We start from the raw sequence: 17,815 nt of genomic DNA, 5'->3' as shown, positions 1-17,815 counted from the left end.
TTTCAGGAGTAGAATCACATTTCCACTGGCTGTGCTTCAAAGAATGTACCCAGAGGAATAGTGTCTGGGGTTTGTGAATCTCCATTTCTTTTAGGTATGCGTCCTATCTAGGAGTGTATTCAGTAGGAATTCTTAGTGGAACAGATAGGCAAGTGTCTTTTGTTGCAAGTGTAGAGATAGAAACTAGCCAGCTGATTCTGCTTCTCCTTTTCCTGTGAAGCCTTCATCTTTAACCTCTGTACATTTCCTTTTATAATTTGTTCCTTTATTTAAACCAAGTGCTAATATTCTTTTAAACAGTAGCATAGTTTGGTAAATTTAAGCAACTGTTTTCATTTTCCACAAGTTCTGAAGTGCTTTTGAATGTTCTTGATTCTGTGAAGAGCCTTCATATTCCATATTTGGCTAAACCTGTACGAAAAGTTCACTGCAAGTTGGACATTTCTTAGTCTGTCAGAAGAGATGGCAGTGAAAGTAGATGTTCTTCTGGGATGTACTTCTAAGAAGTGGAAATGGTTTTGTTCAGTGATTTTTTTATTTTTTTTTCTCATGGAAAAAAAACTCGATTTCCATGGTGTTAGAAGACTAGAGTAACACTTACCAAAATGATTATTTCAGTAGCTAGTATTTTAGTAGCATCTACATTGGTATTCATGAAAAGAAAACAAACAGCCCTGTCTAGAAGTTTAGATTCAGAAGTAGCAGTGGTAAAAGTAGCGCTTCTTACACATAAAATATCCCAACATATGTAATCATGTATCTTTCACAGACTTTGGTAATTTGGTAACAACAGTTGATCCTGAGTGTCAGGTCTTTTTTTTCTAAAGAATTTGTTTAGTGTTTCTGTTCACATACCTGCTTTCTGATTAAGGGAACATTAAAGTCTTGATGAAGGGATTGTATACTTAGATAATAAGAAAAAATAGACAAGCTTTTTAATGAGACTGTGATTCTGGAGTTGCAGAGGAAATTAGATAAAGGGTGAAGCAAAGTTGTGTAGTTAAATTGTTGTGATTAGAATAATTATTAACGTTATTTTTTCCTATTTCTATTTTTTTTTTCTTAGGTGTTTTTTTTTTTATTTATTTTTTTTAATGTTCCATAAGCAACATTCACAGGAAACATTAGAACCCTATTTATCATTCAGATAAAAGAAATGTCAATTTAAAAAGTTTTGTTTGAAAAACTGAGATCAAGTATATTGTTGATACTAACACAAATAAATTTCTCCTACTGGTACAGTCTGAAAGAATTTCTGCTGTTTTGGGTTATCTTGACATTTTAATGTTTTTTTAAAAATGATTGTCTACAGTATTGTTCAGACCAAGCTAATAGAAAGTCAGAGTTGTCTACATGTTGGCTACTGCAGTGAGGCTTGCTTGTAAGCCAGTTTTTGCAGACAGTCTGACATCAGAGTTAGTGGGTGGCATAATGTAACATAGACTGTGTATTGAATTCACAAACTAGCTGTGTGATGTGGTTTGAAGCAGTGTGGCAGCTGGTTTTTGGCACTTTTTAGAGGACTTTTGTAGTACATATTGGTTTTCTGGTTATTTTCTTCTTTTTTTTTTTTTTAAATCCCTAAAATCCAACTTCTGATGTTTACCACTAATTATTTCAAAGTGCTGTAAGAATCCAGACTACTATTAGTGAAAATAACACTAATGAATAGAAGATTAAACACTTTACTAAACAGTCACCTCAGGGAGGTTAATCATGCCACATATTTCTTCAGCATGTCCCGGAGGATGGAACAGTAGCTTGGTCCGTACTTACTGACATTGCTATGCCATAAAACTGTGTGAGACATTTGTGGGGAATAAAGATTATATTTCTGACTACAAAATTATCCTGGTAAAGACCCTAAGGAAGATACAGCTTTCATGACAAAAATTGTTTGGACGACGTAGTCTGCATTCCGGAAACTGCTACTATTTTGTGCAACAAAGAGCTCTTCTCTTACTGTAAGCAACAGCCCTATAAGCTGTTTCGTCAATAAAACTACACTCGGCAATTGTCTATATCAAAGAGTTTGCTGTATGTTTGTGGCAAATGAACTCACGTTTGTCCACTTCACTCCTGCTGCTACTATGCCAAAGCTATCACTTGATCCTTTCTTTAAAAAAAAAAACCAACACATCACTTGCGCTTATTTCTGTGCACAGCATGCTGTCATGTATGCTACTGGAGTGTACTAACCAACATTGAAAGGGTTAAGTCGTATTGCTCTGCTTGCACAACCCACTTAACTCAGGTGAGCTGTCTTCTCCTTTCTAGAGACAGACACATTTCACCTGTGTGTTATGGCAGCTGGACCTGAGCAGCCAAGACAGATGTATCCAATGCAAGGAAATTTGTTGTTAAAGAGAAGTCAAAGTGTATGCAGATAAATAAAAGTGAATAAAGCTACATAGGAAACCAACTGCTAAATAAATTGCTCTATGTTCTTGGTTGCTCATTAGGTCTGCTTATTATATTCTTTAATGACTTCTTTGTCTGAAGACAGATGTATGCAAAACACAGGTAGTGCAAGAAATATTCTGGATGGATTTTAGATTTCTGTTATTTTGATTTACAGCTGTCTTAACAGTTGTGTCGATAGTGATTATTCTAAGTGTTTGTATATGCTCAATTTGTGCAGTAATTTAGTTTAAGTTTTTGGTAAAATGTACATAAGTACTATTGATGTTTTGTGAAGAATAGGTTAGTCTGAAGTATGTGCTAAAAATCTATGGAAGAAATCTTTGGTATTTTCTAGTCTGTTTCTCCTTTTTGTTGCTGGAGAAGATGAAGCCAAAATTCATGCAGTAAATATAAAAATAGAAAAAAATTATGACATAGCTTACTGTAAGTAAATATTGCTGCATTAATTGAAATGCTGATGATGGACAACAGAAGTCTGACAATTGCAACTTTAACACTCTAAAGTAATTCTTAAATTAGTTAAAAGACTTACCTGGTACTAAGGCAGATAGCAGATATGATTTTTCTACCCTTTCTGAGTATTCTCGTGCCAGCTCATTAAAACAAAAAGAGACAGTCATACATACTTGATTCAAATACTGATTAAGTTCTCAAATGTAAGCATAATTTCAGTGTAAAACAGTCAGTGTTGCTATATGTAATTAACCTCTTTCTTTGTGATATATCTTATGCCATTATGTTCATTAATGCTTCGCCTTTCTTTGTCATGGACAAGTTTAAGTCTCTATACCAAGAGGAGGAGGCCTAGAGGAAGATGGAGAACACTGTTGCTTGATTAGTGTTATAAAAGAAATTTGAGGGCAACAATGTTTGGAAATAAAGCAACCTGCCAACCAGGGCTAATGCCCGCCTTTCTCAGGTGTTTGCCTGATTGACTATGCCTAATGACTGCTTGTGAGATCAAGAAGTTGCCATACCTCTCTTGTAATATTGACTACCTCAAATATAAAAAAAAAAAAGGTTTTTCTTTTTTTTCTATTTGAGGGAGTTATATTTCTTGTTGATTCCTAACCTTCAAGAGTTACTAGTATCATATGTGCTTGTGCATGGTGCGTTGAGAAACAGTAACGTGATTATTTTTTTTTAATAGCATTACGAAAACATTCCTGGTTGACACGCTGCAGAGGCTGTAGACGCAGACAGAGCCCTGGCAGGTCTAGCAATGGTAGTTTTCTAAGTTACATTCTTGCTGGGTGCTGATCTGTACATATTCTTAGTGTTTTATATTGTGTATTGCATTTACACGGCAAGCTTGGGAGGCGGGGATGACTGCAGGGGTGGCCTCTATGACAAGAGGCCAGGGGCTGCCCCCGTGCTGGACACAGCTGGTTCCAGCCAGCTCTAAAACAGACCCAATGCTGGCCAAAGCTGAGCCACCCAGCGTGGCAGGTGGTGCCTCTGTAATAATGTATTTAAGAAAGGGTAAAAAATGCTGCACAGCAGCTGTGAGAGAGAAGAGTGAGGAAAAATGTGAGAGAAACAACCCTGCAGACACCAAGGTCAGTGAAGAAGGAGGGGAGGCACTGGGGCAGATATTCCCTTGCAGCCCATGGAGAACACTATGGCGAAGCAGGTTGTCCCGTTGCAGCCTACAGAGAAGACCACAGTGAAGAAAGTTTTCTCTGCAGCCCATGAAGTATCACACCAGAGCAGATACCCACACCGCAGCCTGTGCAGGACCCCATGCTGGATCAGGTGGATATGCCCTGAAGGAAGCTGAAGTACATGGAGAGCCCATGCAGGAGCAAGATCCTGGCAGGAACAGTGACACATGGATGACCCATGCTGGAGCAGTTTTTGCTGAAGTAGTGTACCCTGTGGAGAGGACCCATGCTGGAGCAGGGAAAAAGTGTGATGAGGAAGGAGGAGCAGAGACTAAGTGTTAAAAGCTGACCACAACCCTCAGTCTCCGTCCTCTCTACACCACTTGGGAGAAAGGAGGTAGAAGGGTTGGGAATGAAGGAGTGAAGTTGAGCCTGGGGAGGTGGTTTTCATTTTATCTTTGTTTCTCCCCATCCTACTCTATTTTTAATTGGCAATAAAATAAATTTATCATCCTTGAGTCTGTTTTCCCTGCTACTGTAATCGGTAAAGTGATCATGCAGTCCTTATCTTGACCCATGTGCTTTTCCATCTTATTTTATCCATGCTGTCATGTTGAGGAGGGGAATGAGAGAGTGGCTGGGTAGGTGTCTGGCAGCCAGCCAAGATCAACCCACCAGACACTGTGAGAAAACAAGGCATTTTTTTTTTTAATCTGGCAGTTTGGTAAATTGGTTGCAATCCTTTCACCAGGAAAGAAAGGTTTTATTCTTAGTCTTGCAGTGTATAAGTATCGGTATTGTAGTGCAAATTTTTCAGCACTAAAGAAAAATGGGAAAATAATGTGTGCAACAGAAGTGGACTGGATTCTTTTTTGTGGGTTTTTTTTTTGGAAATTTTGTGAGCCTTGTGAGGGACATATTTGGTACCTTTTAGTATCTGTATGGCAATGCTGTAATGAGCTTCCCCTATGCGTTTGTATAACAATAGCTCTATGGTAAAACTACTGTGGTTTGAATGTATGGGTTTATTAAAAAAGCTGACATAAGCTTTGAAATAAACTATAATGTGAACAAGTCCAGATGCTTACCTTATCCTGCAAATTCTTGAAGGAAACCAGGTGAGGTTTTTTTCTGTTTTCTGGAAGTTATATCTCTTCCCGAGTATATGTTATTCCAATTAAGAAATGAAGAATTTGTTTATATTTCAAATGATGAGAAAAGTAGGTTTTTTGCAATTCTGTGGTCAGTAGTTAGCAACTGGGAATTAACTGTGGCTTTTATCTAGATGCTGCTTATTTATTTTCTCAGTTCACATACATGCAACTTACACAAAAATAAAGCTGTGTTTTGAATTCGGGCTGGTTGCCATTTTTCCCCTTCTTGTAAACTGCCAATCTTGCAGAGAGAATTTAATTCAAATCACTTGGATTCTGGTAGTCCTCAAATGTTTTTCATAGTTCCCGATCTTCGAAAGCTTCTGAATAAATGCTTGTCTGTGAAAAAAATAGTGGCAAAGTTCCTGAAAGAGGAGAGTTCTTTGAGATGTTCTCTTTATGACTTCCAACAACACATGCCAGAAAATGCAGTACAAGTGAATGAAAAAAATACAGAATCATTACTTGATCCTCAGGCTAAATTAACCTACTCCAAATTACCTGTGTTAAATCTGCATTGGTCATGTATACTAGATAACTAAATTAATCTAAAAATTTCCCACTTGGAAGTCTGATTACTTCCAAGTCTAATCTTGAAATTGGTTTTAAAAAAATATTGGAAATTTCCAAAATGTTGAAATAAGTTGATTGAGAAGTCCTTCCTGTCTTTGTAGTTCACTTCTTATGTGGATGTTTCTTATATGCAACTTGAACTTAGTGTATTGATTCCATCTGTTTTCCTTCTATCTCATCATTGAACTAAAATTCCCTGTTTCTAGAAGACTTAAAACAACACTTTCCTCTAATTTTAAACAATTTTCAAGATTTGCAAGAAAATTAATGTGAAGTAGTGACATTGTGTAGAAATTGTGTTTTATTCTTAGTGGTGTGTCTGCGTTGTGGTTCTTCTATTTGAAGTGTATTTAAAAACAAAACAAAACAAAACAAAAAACCACAACAACAAACCAAAAAACAGGGAAAGTGCATCTTGGGTATCTTATAGATAGGTTTGACCTATCTTTAAGTGATGGACACATAATGTTTGACAGTTGAGAGTTGTGAATTAATTCCTGCCTGATAATTTCTTGTGGTTTTACATTGTTGAATATAATAGATGTGTAAATTTATACTTTTTGTTTTAATTTACAGGTGTTACAATCTGAAGAAATGCAGTGACCTATTTGAAGAATATCATTCACAGAAACTTTTGTCTTTTGATAAATTTTTAAACCTAGAATGGCTTTGACAAAAACACCTAAACTATTCAAGAAATTATTTTTTCACTGGAAACTTTGGAAGTTTAGCATTATTGTGTTTGTCTTTCTGGTATTTTTATTTTTATTACAAAGAGAAGTGGGTGTTCAAGATTTTAAAGATGAAGCAGGGATTGAGCCAGTTGTTGGAAAGAAAAGTCATGTATTGGGTCTCATGTTTAATGCTATGAATAATATCAAAGGTGCAAAGCCAAAAATGCAGATAAAAGCACCTGTTAGGCAAACTAAGATTCCTGGAGAGAGACATTGTTTGCCAGGACACTATACTGCAGTGGAACTAAAACCCTTCCTAGATCGACCCCTTCAAGACCCTAATGCTCCTGGAGCTTCTGGTAAAGCATTTAAAACCATCAACTTAAGTTCAGAAGAACAGAAAGAAAAACAGCATGGAGAAGAAAAACATTGTTTTAATGCATATGCAAGTGATAGGATTTCTTTACACCGAGATCTTGGACCAGACACTCGACCTCCTGAGTATGTTGAAATGTTTATGTCCTGATAGTTGAAAAACTTGTCAGAAATGCAGACTGCAAAGTGATTTGAGTTCAGAATAAAGTTATAGTTTAGGAAAGTCTCTTAGCTGTACGTAATGATTGACTCTACCTAATGATCCACAGTGCCAAAGCCAAGAATGTTTAGAAAGGCTCACTTCTTTCATGGTTTTGAATTCAAAGTAACCGTATTAAAATAAGGGTTTCTGCTTTTGCCTTTAAGCTACAATTTCTGAGTGACTTTCTGGAAGCCTGCTAAGTTTTACAGAAAAAAATTAAAAATGTGGTTTAAACTTTTTTCCTATTTGAACACCGTATCTCCTCCCCCATATTTTTTTTTTTAATGTTCATAAAACCACCAGCACAATTTAATAAATTAGGAATTGTAAACCATTGAACAAGGCAATGGAACATCTCATCAATCTTGTATTATTGAGAAATTTTATTAATGAAGACTGTAGGACTTGGGTAGAGGGGATTTTGGCTATGAGCAGTCTCTGTTAGTGTCAGATTGTAACTCAGCTATCTGTGTTAGAAGTGACTAACCTTACTGAGCTGCTGCTGGTAGTATGAATATCACGTTATACATGGTGCAGCTCACAATGACCTTTGCCAGAGTGTAACTGGTGAGGTTTTGCCTGTGTATTTTTTGAGGCAATGGCTTTGATAATTACCTTGGGGAGTCTTCCGGTCTCGAAAGTTGACAGGCAATAAACAGTAAGTATGCAGTTTATGAATACAGAAGTGTTGTCATCTTGACTTGCAATTGGATTTAAAGTTCTGTTTAGAATACATCAATCTTGAAAAACTGTGGTTTTAAAATTGTTTCCCCTGAATGGGATATGCTGCCGTAAGGATTATATGGTGTTTCTACAAAAGTTTGAAATTCTGAATTAGATCTGTTCTATTTTTCCTTGCAAGTTCTGCTTAATTCTAATAAATATTATTCTTTGTGTTTTTCAACAGTAATAGTGACTTAAAGTCTGATTTTGCAGCTCAGTACCTGCTGCTCTCAATAAAATAACGTATTTTTTTCTGAGGAAGACCTGGGTGCTATGTGAAACCTACTCAAATGTTTGTGAGGCAGAAGAAGAGCTGAGTCATTTGTTCAAGTGGAATTCTTATTCACCATATTTTTAAAAAATATTTTGTACAGCTTCTGCAGTTGGACTACCTGCCTTTGTGATCCAAACCTAGGATAGAAGGTGGAGAAGCTGAAATATTTAATGTCCATACTTACTAAGCTTTGTACTGGAAAGAATAGGGTTTCTTTTAAGAGTTTGAGTTAAAACTTTTTGTCCGTTTTGTAACATTTGACACTTTCTGATTTGTAGATGTATTGAACAAAAGTTTAAGCGTTGCCCACCATTGCCAACTACAAGTATTGTAATAGTTTTTCATAACGAAGCATGGTCCACTCTGCTCAGAACTGTTCACAGCGTGATGTATACGTCTCCTGCCATACTGCTAAAGGAGATTATTTTGGTGGATGATGCCAGTGTAGATGGTAAGAAGTCTTTCTATTTTGTCTTGATTTATTTTTTTAAGACGCTAGGTTTGCAGATAAATTGGTTAAGAGGATATCTCTTTACCACCATTAACATGTATAATGGTATTCTAAGTGGTTTTGTTCCTTTCTTTTTCTTTAAAATATAAAATAGTTCTTCCCTATCTTCTTTTCATAAAATATTCAAATATGAAATTCTTTTCCTCTTAAAGGTTTTTAAACCCCATTTCTTATTATTCTTATTCTAGTGGTGCTTAAACTGTGTAACTGGTTGCATGACAAGTAGCTCTGCAATTTGTGCTTCAAATTAATTACAGCTTATAGAACAAAGTATCCAAGGATAAATAGGCTAATGCTTGTAGCAATTTGCATGTTATCATAGTGATTGTCTTTATGCAAATTAATTTCATTAATATGAAGGGAAATGTCTTTCCTGGAAAGTAAAATTGTTTAATGGAAAAATAATCTTCAGTACTCCAAGCTGACTGCCAAAAATAATTGAATGTATAGACTTTGATCACAAATACAAATTCAAAAAACTTTATATGCTTAACTTTATATGAACATGTCTATATTTACATGCTTATATTAATGTATTTACACTTTTTACAAGTCTGTGTTTGGTATACTGACACGCTTGGATGTGAAGTATGTTCAGTACTACAGTTTAATATTAAGGATGGGCAGAGGAAGGAAGATGATGTGGGATATTTAATGAGGCATGGGGTTGTTTCTCAAATTTTGCACATTGAGTTTTTTATATAACTTCCGTTGCTGTTGTAAATACTGTAGCCTTTGAAAACTGTATGCAAAATGTGCCGTAATTAAGGGAAAAATTTGCATGTTCTACACACAACTTAAGTAAGTAGGTATGTGATCTGTTTGCTCTGGAAATGGATTTTGAATTGATTTTCAAACTGCTAATACTGCAGAAGAGGTGTACTAGCACATGTCCTTTCTCTTTTAGAATATTTTTAGTGTTCCATCCCCCATTGTCTGCCAGTCACAGCTTCCTACACTCCCATCCCCAACAAAACCCAGCCCCTAAAAATAACATTCAACAGTCAAGAATTGTTTACGGCTTTGATGTTCAGGTTATTCCTGGGGTTAGTGTGAATTGTTTATCCTGTTAGTTTAGTAATGTAAAATTTTAGGCAGTGTCATGTATATACACTGAGTATCCTGAAATTGATTTCTCTTTCTAGAATACTTGCATGATAAACTAGATGAATACGTGAAACAATTTCAAATAGTTAAAGTAGTCCGTCAAAAGGAAAGAAAAGGTCTAATCACTGCACGGTTGTTGGGAGCTTCAGTAGCAACAGGAGAGACCCTTACCTTTTTGGATGCTCATTGTAAGTGTAACCTGTAACTATGCCAGATCTGGTTTATACTTCTGTTGTCTTTGATTTAATGTTGCGTATTTTTTATGAATTATGAACATTAGCAATGTATTGTCTTTCCTATTGCTATTTTATATTATTGAATGTATAATTAGCAATGCTATTTAAAAGCGGTGCATATTTGCTTGCTGTGGGCATGTTAAAATATTCCCTGTGTACTACTTTATAGCCAAGTAAAAGTTCAGTGCTTGTTCCCATTTTCTCTATAGGTGAATGCTTTTATGGCTGGTTAGAGCCGTTATTGGCAAGAATAGCTGAGAACCCTGTTGCTGTTGTAAGCCCTGATATTGCTTCTATAGATCTCAATACTTTTGAATTCAGTAAACCATCTCCTTATGGGCATAGCCACAACAGAGGAAATTTTGATTGGAGTTTGTCATTTGGATGGGAGTCTCTTCCTAAACATGAAAATAAACGAAGAAAAGATGAAACCTATCCAATTAGGTAAACATATTTGAATATTTTAAATCCTTCAGCTTTCATGTTTTTTCATTATGAATAGCAGTTTGTAAGTGAACTAGTTCTTCTGATAAGTTCGATCAGAGGTCTTAGCATCTTAGGTGTTTTTTGTAATACTTTCTTTAAGAACCACACTGTAAATTTTAAAGCTTTCATAAAAAAGACAGTACTTTGCTGTAATTACTGTACATTCCTTAAGACAGTAATTGCTCTGCGTTACCTTTTTTTTCTGCATACACTAGGAACATAATAAACAGTTTCTATATCTCTTTTTCATCGGGGGAAGGTGCAAAAAGGAGGATTATAAACAGTTCTTTTTAGAGACAGTACCACAGATCCTGGCTCCTCATTCATCGTTCTTGAAAGGATGACAACAAAGGTTCAGCGTACCAAAATACTAGACTGTTACAGTGGTGCATCTGATGATAATTGTACATGCTTTGGCCTCAGACAGGTTGCTGGTCTGGAGGAGTAATAACTTTGCTTGATATTCTCCCTACAGGGAAAATATGTTATTTTTCCTTATGCTGTCTTTTATACCAGCCGTCATTAGTCTAAACCAGTTGTTAATAAATGACAATAAAACTGTCAAATGAGACTCGATGTGGGCAGATTTAATTGCTGGAAGTATTATCTATGCCAGGAAAATGTGTCAATGTAGTGAAACACTGACAAATGCATGGAAACTCTCTAGAACGGTTAACCATGGTTTTATATCTATATTTAAAAAACCCTACCTACTTAGATCCTGTCTTCCTCAGTAAATTTCTCTTCTTGCAGAACACCTACTTTTGCTGGAGGTCTCTTTTCAATATCAAAAGACTACTTTGAACACATTGGAAGCTATGATGAAGAAATGGAAATATGGGGAGGTGAAAATATTGAAATGTCTTTCAGAGTAAGTTTAGCTACTTAATTAGCAGTGGTCTCTATACTGGCAGCATACAGGATTTTTGAGGACAAATTAGTATTAGATCTTAACTTCTCTGCTGAATCAGCCAACTAGGACATGGAAAAGGAATTACTAATGACCTATGAAATAAACTACAAACATGCTCACTGAACTGATGTTGGGGTTTTTTAATGTATTTAGGGTTGATAGCTGAACTGTACGTTTCTGGGGTTTACCTGATTAGGAAATTCAGTTATGGCCTGCCTGATATTTGTGCTCTTGCTAGTGGTTTGGGTTTTTTTCTGGTGAATAATAACATTGCTGAATTTTTTTCCACTTCCTTAATTCTAATTGCAGCACACTTACTTACACAAAAAATGTTATTATTAGGTATGGCAATGTGGTGGACAGTTGGAGATCATGCCTTGCTCTGTTGTTGGCCATGTCTTTCGCAGCAAGAGTCCCCATACTTTCCCAAAAGGTACTCAAGTGATCACACGTAATCAAGTCCGCCTTGCAGAAGTCTGGATGGATGAATATAAAGAAATATTTTACCGAAGAAACACAGAGGCAGCAAAAATTGTGAAACAAGTAGGTGGTGGTGGTGGTATTAGAAATCACACTTGCTGCGTTGAAAGTTTTGGTGAGCAAAAGTTATTTATTGACAAAGTATGTAAGGATTCTAGATATTTTATTGAAAAGACAGAGCTCAGTTTGCTTAATGTTGTAGCCCCAACAAAAATGAGAAATTTAAGTGTTTGGGCGGTGATAGTGTTGCTTTGTGTGGTGGGGTTTTTTGATTGGAAGGTTTTTTTCATACGTTCTCTAAAATCCTGGGTTGCTTGCATCAAAAAGCTACTGGGACTACCAGAAGAGCATAAGAAAAGCTACTGAGCACAGAAAGTGCAAACTAACCTGGAGTGAGCAACATAATGTCTCATTAGTCTCAAGTTGCTTAGTATTTTTACTTAAACAGCAGGTTTTATTGTTCCTTGGCTGCAGAATAAAACTCATTCAATGACAGACATCCATCCTGTCTCTATCTGCTTAAAAACTTGAGTTAAATTCAGGGGGGTTGGGTGTTGGTTTATTTATTTTTGTAAGTTTTCTGGAACTTTGGTCTTTCACCCACTGGTATCTGGAGTTTTCTTCAAGAAGCTATGTTTTCTCCCTTTGTATGATAAATTACTGTCAATATTGTATCACTAATAGCTTTAGACTTCTTAAGCATGTTTAGCAGCTAGACAACTGAATTTTGGGAGATTCTGTGTTGTACTGATTATTATGCTAATTATTTAATTAATCCAATTCATTATTTCAGCTCACTCTTTTTAGAGAGATCAGTTAGCTTTATAGCTGTCATCAATATGGTCTTGTTTATACTTTTCCATTTCATGGCACTGTGTTAAAACCCTCTTGGGAGTAAGGCTACTTCTGTTCTTTGTTGCAATGTATTTTTCTTGCACGTGCTTTGAAATGCTGCAGGCAGGATATCAGTGGTGCTATGATCCTGGGAAAAAAAAAAAAAACAACAAAAAAAACAAAACCAAAATAGCAGTAACCATAGTAGTACAGTATTAAAAAAAATTAAAATCAACAAATGAAGCTTAAAACTTGTTTAATGCTACAATACAGAATATCATAAATTTATATGTACAAATTTGATCTTAGTAATGTTTAGTATATTTCTCTTCCATCTTTTCTCACTTCCCTGCCTCTAACAGAAAACATTTGGAGACATCTCAAAAAGACTTGATTTAAGGCAGCGTCTGCAGTGTAAAAATTTTACCTGGTATCTCAGTAATGTTTATCCAGAAGCATATGTGCCAGACCTGAATCCTTTGTTTTTTGGATATGTAAGTTTAATTATTTTCTATAGTCTACCATAATCCAGGAAGTTTGATAATCTTTTGTGCTACCTTAGCATTTACATATCAGCTATCATTAATAGCTCAAGGGTTTTCTGTCACTACTCTGGACAAAGAATCTCTTCTGCATACTTTGCTATTTGAATATTTTATAGCTTTGTTAATGGTGATATGGAATTTAAGCAAAGCTTCTTAATAACTAGCAGTAGCCCTGCTTAATGAGATCTTGCAACCTGCTAAGATAAGCAACATTCTGCCTTTCGCTAACAGTTAAATGACACAAAAGTACTAAGCTAGTGGTGAGAGATTTCCTGAATTATCAAGGTAAATTTTGCTTTATATAGTTAAGTCTGAAAGAATTTTTAGTTCATGTTAACAAGGAAAACTGGACAGCTCTTTGCTTCTCAGAATTAGGTTTAGGATGAGGAAAATGTGTGTTTATACATGAATTTTTTTTAAAGACCATTGCATGTCCTCTGCCAAATAACTTCTTGGATATTGCATTGCTAAAACCAACAAAATATTAAACAACTAATAACTCTTAGCTTGAGGTGAATATGAATGTTTAGCAATGTTTGGCACTTCACTTTCCTCCAATTTTGAATATTTTATGTGTATCTGTTCAAACTGTATTTTGAATAAGAGTAACCTTGTATACCAGTAGCCTAATAATTCACAGTGTGTGGCTGTAGTAAGCCATAATGTAGTTACTAGGTTTTTGGTTAGAGAAGATTAACTCTGAGAGACCAGGATTTTTAGATTTGAGCATAGCAGAAAGTAAAATTTAACAGCAGTAATTGTTGTTAAGCCAAAGGTTAGTTTTCTATGCTAGAGAGACAGTTTAATTTTTTGTCATCCCCACTGAGCTTCTTTCTTTATTTTTTTTTCTGATAACACTCTGTTTTAGTTAAAAAACATAGGTAACCACATGTGTCTGGATGTTGGTGAAAATAACCACGGTGGCAAACCATTGATTATGTATTCTTGTCATGGACTTGGAGGAAATCAGGTAAAATTTTTGATATCTGATTTTTATGATCTGTTCAGCTGTAACTTTACCATATTAAAGCTTTTCATTTGTTTTAGAGAAAATGACTAATTTTCAATATGCAATCTTTCTTTTTTTTTGAGAGTTAATTCCTATATATATTTTAAGGAAAATGTCATACTGCTCTTCATGTTGTGTCCCACTCCTAACATTTTATGTTCAGCATACAGATTCAAATTTTTAACACAAATGCACTGCTTCACTTGATCTCCTTTCTGTGCAAAACCTACCCTTACTACTTTCTTGTAAGTGTTGTTTTCTTAATTCTTCCTTTCCTTATGCTTCCTCCTATTGCTTCTTTCTCTGCCACCAGGACTTGCACTGTCAAGGAAGATGTTGGTGGGAATCCGGCCAATGGGAGACCAAGTGGCCAGGCCTGAGCCACCTTCCCTATCATGCTTGCAGCCTCATAGTGCGAGGTCAAAGTGGTCTATTCTGTACTGGCTAATGCAAATAAATAATATGATTGAATTTGTCCAAGAAAAGCTCTTTAATGTGTAGCTCTTGGAGGCAGCACTGGTGCTCTGTTTCTTGTACAGTATGACTTGCAATAGATGTCAGATACCGAATCCTTCAGGCACTACTGTAATACTAATAAAAGGAACATCTCCTTCCCTGCCCAGAAATGAATGCTTCTCTGTTGCCTTAAAGTTATTTGGGGAATAAAGTGTATTAACTGTAGATCCTTAGTTACTAAAAGTCAACAAAGGATTAAATGTTGTCGTTAGAATATAGTTGTAATTTTTCTCTTTCTTAAACAAAATCTTCAATCTTAAAAGCTATCCATCAATGGCACTATGAAAACTCAGACATGTGATCCTAGTTAGTTGATGCCTTCCTAATCAATTTTTGTGGGAGATGGAATACTGTCTAGATTAACAACTACCGTGTTACGTTAGCTTCTTACAGTATTGAACTTTTTTTTTTTCTGTTGTGGATTGATACTATATTAGTCTTTTTGCATGGTCACAGTCATTAATGTGGGAACACTGTACCAAGACACTGTATTAAGAGATCTGCTGTCATCTGTCTTTCTAAGTTATCTTGGACTGTACTAAAACTCTGTGCTTTCAAGTGTTGTGTTTTATGTTTTTCCTCCTGCTATAAAATAACAGTCTGAATCCCTTTAAATGCCAGCCTTCAGAGAATTTTAATACAGGTTGTGCTTGGTAGTACTCAAGAGATGTGCATGTTTGCTTACTTAATCCTTCTTGCTACAGTACTCTGTTTTCAGTTATATGTTCTTTACCAGACTTCAGCGGTGTAGGCTGAGATTTTCCATGCTACCTGTCTTCTTCGTCCATATATTTGAGACAGGAGAAAGGAGTGGAAGACAAAACCTAGTTTTCAGAACTGTTCATTAGTTGTTTATCATTCTTCCTGTTTAGAATATTCTGGGACTGGGAACATGTCCATCTCAATATCCAAAATTAATGAAGTTGTAAACCTAGATTTTAAGACGTAGTTTCAGGGATTGCAGAGATTTTGGAATTCAAAAGCTAAAAGAACAGATTAAGTCAGATTAACAGATTTAGAGTAAATTATGTCTGAGAGCTAAGTGACTAAGCAGGTCACTCCTATCAGTACCTGTTTCCTGGAGTAATGTTGGGCTCAGAGACTTGAGTGAGATGCCTGTTTGTTCTCAGTGCTGTTCCCATTGATGCCAAGGCGGTAAAGAGGCAGAAGCTGACCAATTGGACAGATAGTTGAAAGCCACAGGGAGCTAACTGAGCCTGGTCTTAATAGCCAAAGGAAAGATATGGTGAAGAAGGCTGACATATGGAGCCAAGAAACAGTGGTAATGGGATGTAATGATAGGAACTCTGCTGTTTAATGAGGGAGAAAATTAAGCGACCAGGATGGTAGGGTAGGACAAGAGGTATACAAGGACATTTGTGTCTGTAACTGTTAGAATTAAATCTCTGTTAAGACCTGAATTATAGCCTAGGATTCCTGAACCTTAAGAGTACTCTGCTGTCAGGAAATAATGGTAAGATTCACTCACAAAATACATGCTTATATTACTTTTCTAATGGCTAGCTCACAAGAGAACATAACAGCATCCTATTGTTAGCATTTATTGTTTAGATCAAGCAGCAAAAGCTGACATATGGCAATCAGTATTGTTCCATGTGACAAATTTTTGGTTGCTCTAAGAAAAATAAAATCTAGCAACAAAAATTGAATGCAAGTTTTTAAAGTTAAGAAATGCCAGAATTCAAGTTATCCATGCAACTACTTGCTATTTTCAGTTTGTCTCCTTGAATTATTTATGATTCCTGGGGGAGCAAACAATGAGATCGTGCATCATAATGCATATGCACCAAGTGTCATTTACAATTTATAAATTTAAGTACTTATAAATACATTCCCTTGCATTAGTATTAAAAATGCTTTTAGTTTTGGAAATGCTTTTAAAGTGTGTATGCCAAAAATCAGACAAATGATTCTGTAGTCTCAAATTTTTAAATAACTAAATCTATTACTTTGTGTATTGGAATTTCAAAGGGTTAATTTAGTGTAATACTCTTGTTTGTATTTATTTACTGAAATTCTAAAAAATCATTTAAATAGTACTTTGAATATTCTGCACGCCATGAAATTCGACATAACATTCAGAAGGAGCTTTGCCTGCATGCTTCTAAAGGACCCGTGCAGCTTCGTGAATGTAACTACAAAGGCCAGAAAACCTTTCCCATTGAAGAAGAGCAATGGCTGCATCAAAAGGTATTTAGACTGTGCAGTGAATCGGCATCTCATCAGTGATCTTTTATATGAGGTTTTTTTTGATTTCCAATAAAAGAGAAAACCCCAATGAAACAAAACTCTGAAGCCGAGAAGGTGCAAGTTTATTTCTGGGAAGAAAATGTAGATAATTTCAGCTTTTCAGTTACCAGACCAAAACTTGATGATTTCACTATTTTAAATGTATGGTAGAAATGTCACTTAAAAAAACTGTTGATATCCTTTAGTTGTGTGTCTGGGCACCCACCTGGAAGCCAATCCAAATGGTTTGTAACTTTTTAAATATTTTAAAATAAATTCCTAACAAAACAAGTTGGCACTTGCATACTACTCATGTTTGTTTGCTAGCCCCTCACCTCCTGCACTACCTTTTATAGCCTAACTCTTTAACAACAATGAACTTGGGGGGGGGGGAATGAAGAGTGAGGGAAAATAGCAGGCCCATTGTTTGTTCACTTTCTTTTTCTTTTTTTTTTCTCCTTTTTTACCCACTTTAGGATCAATCTCTGTACAATGCAGCACTACATATGTGCCTTACAGGAAACGGAGAGCATCCAAGTTTGGCATCCTGTAATCCATCAGACCCCTTCCAGAAGTGGATCTTTGGCCAGAACAATTAAGATTGTCTATTTATAGGCCAGGAACATTTTATTAAAAGAAAAGATCCTTTCTAAACTGTGATCATATATGTATACTGCATTTTTAAGTGATGCATACTTTATATACAAAATATTTAAACAGTTTCCTTTTCCTCTTTCTTAAGTTGCATATAAAATGTGTCATCAGAGATTCCCTAGGAGTCTGTTATACCAAAGATGATTAAGGTCCGAATTAAGAAAAATGTTTACAATATTTCTGTGATAAGACTTTATACATTGACCACTGATTCATGGATCTTATACTCCTCTTTCACCTTGGGGACCGTATGTATATTATTTTTCCACAT

General features: G+C 35.7%; 2 protein-coding genes across 1 annotated transcript; both read left to right on the top strand.

Annotated features, from left to right (window-relative positions):
• The window catches only part of LOC309672013 (sodium channel protein type 1 subunit alpha), a gene marked incomplete at both ends in the record, with an annotated part of 554,434 nt that overhangs the window by 240,866 nt on the left and 295,753 nt on the right, over nt 1-17,815 (top strand).
• Nucleotides 6,419-17,489, top strand: GALNT3 (polypeptide N-acetylgalactosaminyltransferase 3; the record flags this gene model as incomplete). Its single annotated transcript, XM_082483280.1, has 10 exons — nt 6,419-6,930; nt 8,282-8,454; nt 9,660-9,809; nt 10,067-10,301; nt 11,097-11,214; nt 11,599-11,799; nt 12,933-13,064; nt 13,984-14,085; nt 16,699-16,851; nt 17,367-17,489. 10 exons carry the CDS (start codon nt 6,419-6,421, stop codon nt 17,487-17,489), a joined length of 1,899 nt encoding a protein of 632 aa, XP_082339406.1.

Source organism: Vanellus vanellus, assembly GCF_965231255.1.
Source record: "Vanellus vanellus genome assembly, chromosome: 5".
Classification (NCBI taxonomy): Eukaryota; Metazoa; Chordata; class Aves; order Charadriiformes; family Charadriidae; genus Vanellus; species Vanellus vanellus.
Note: the sequence above shows the minus strand (reverse complement) of the source record. Positions and strands in the feature narration are given on the sequence as shown.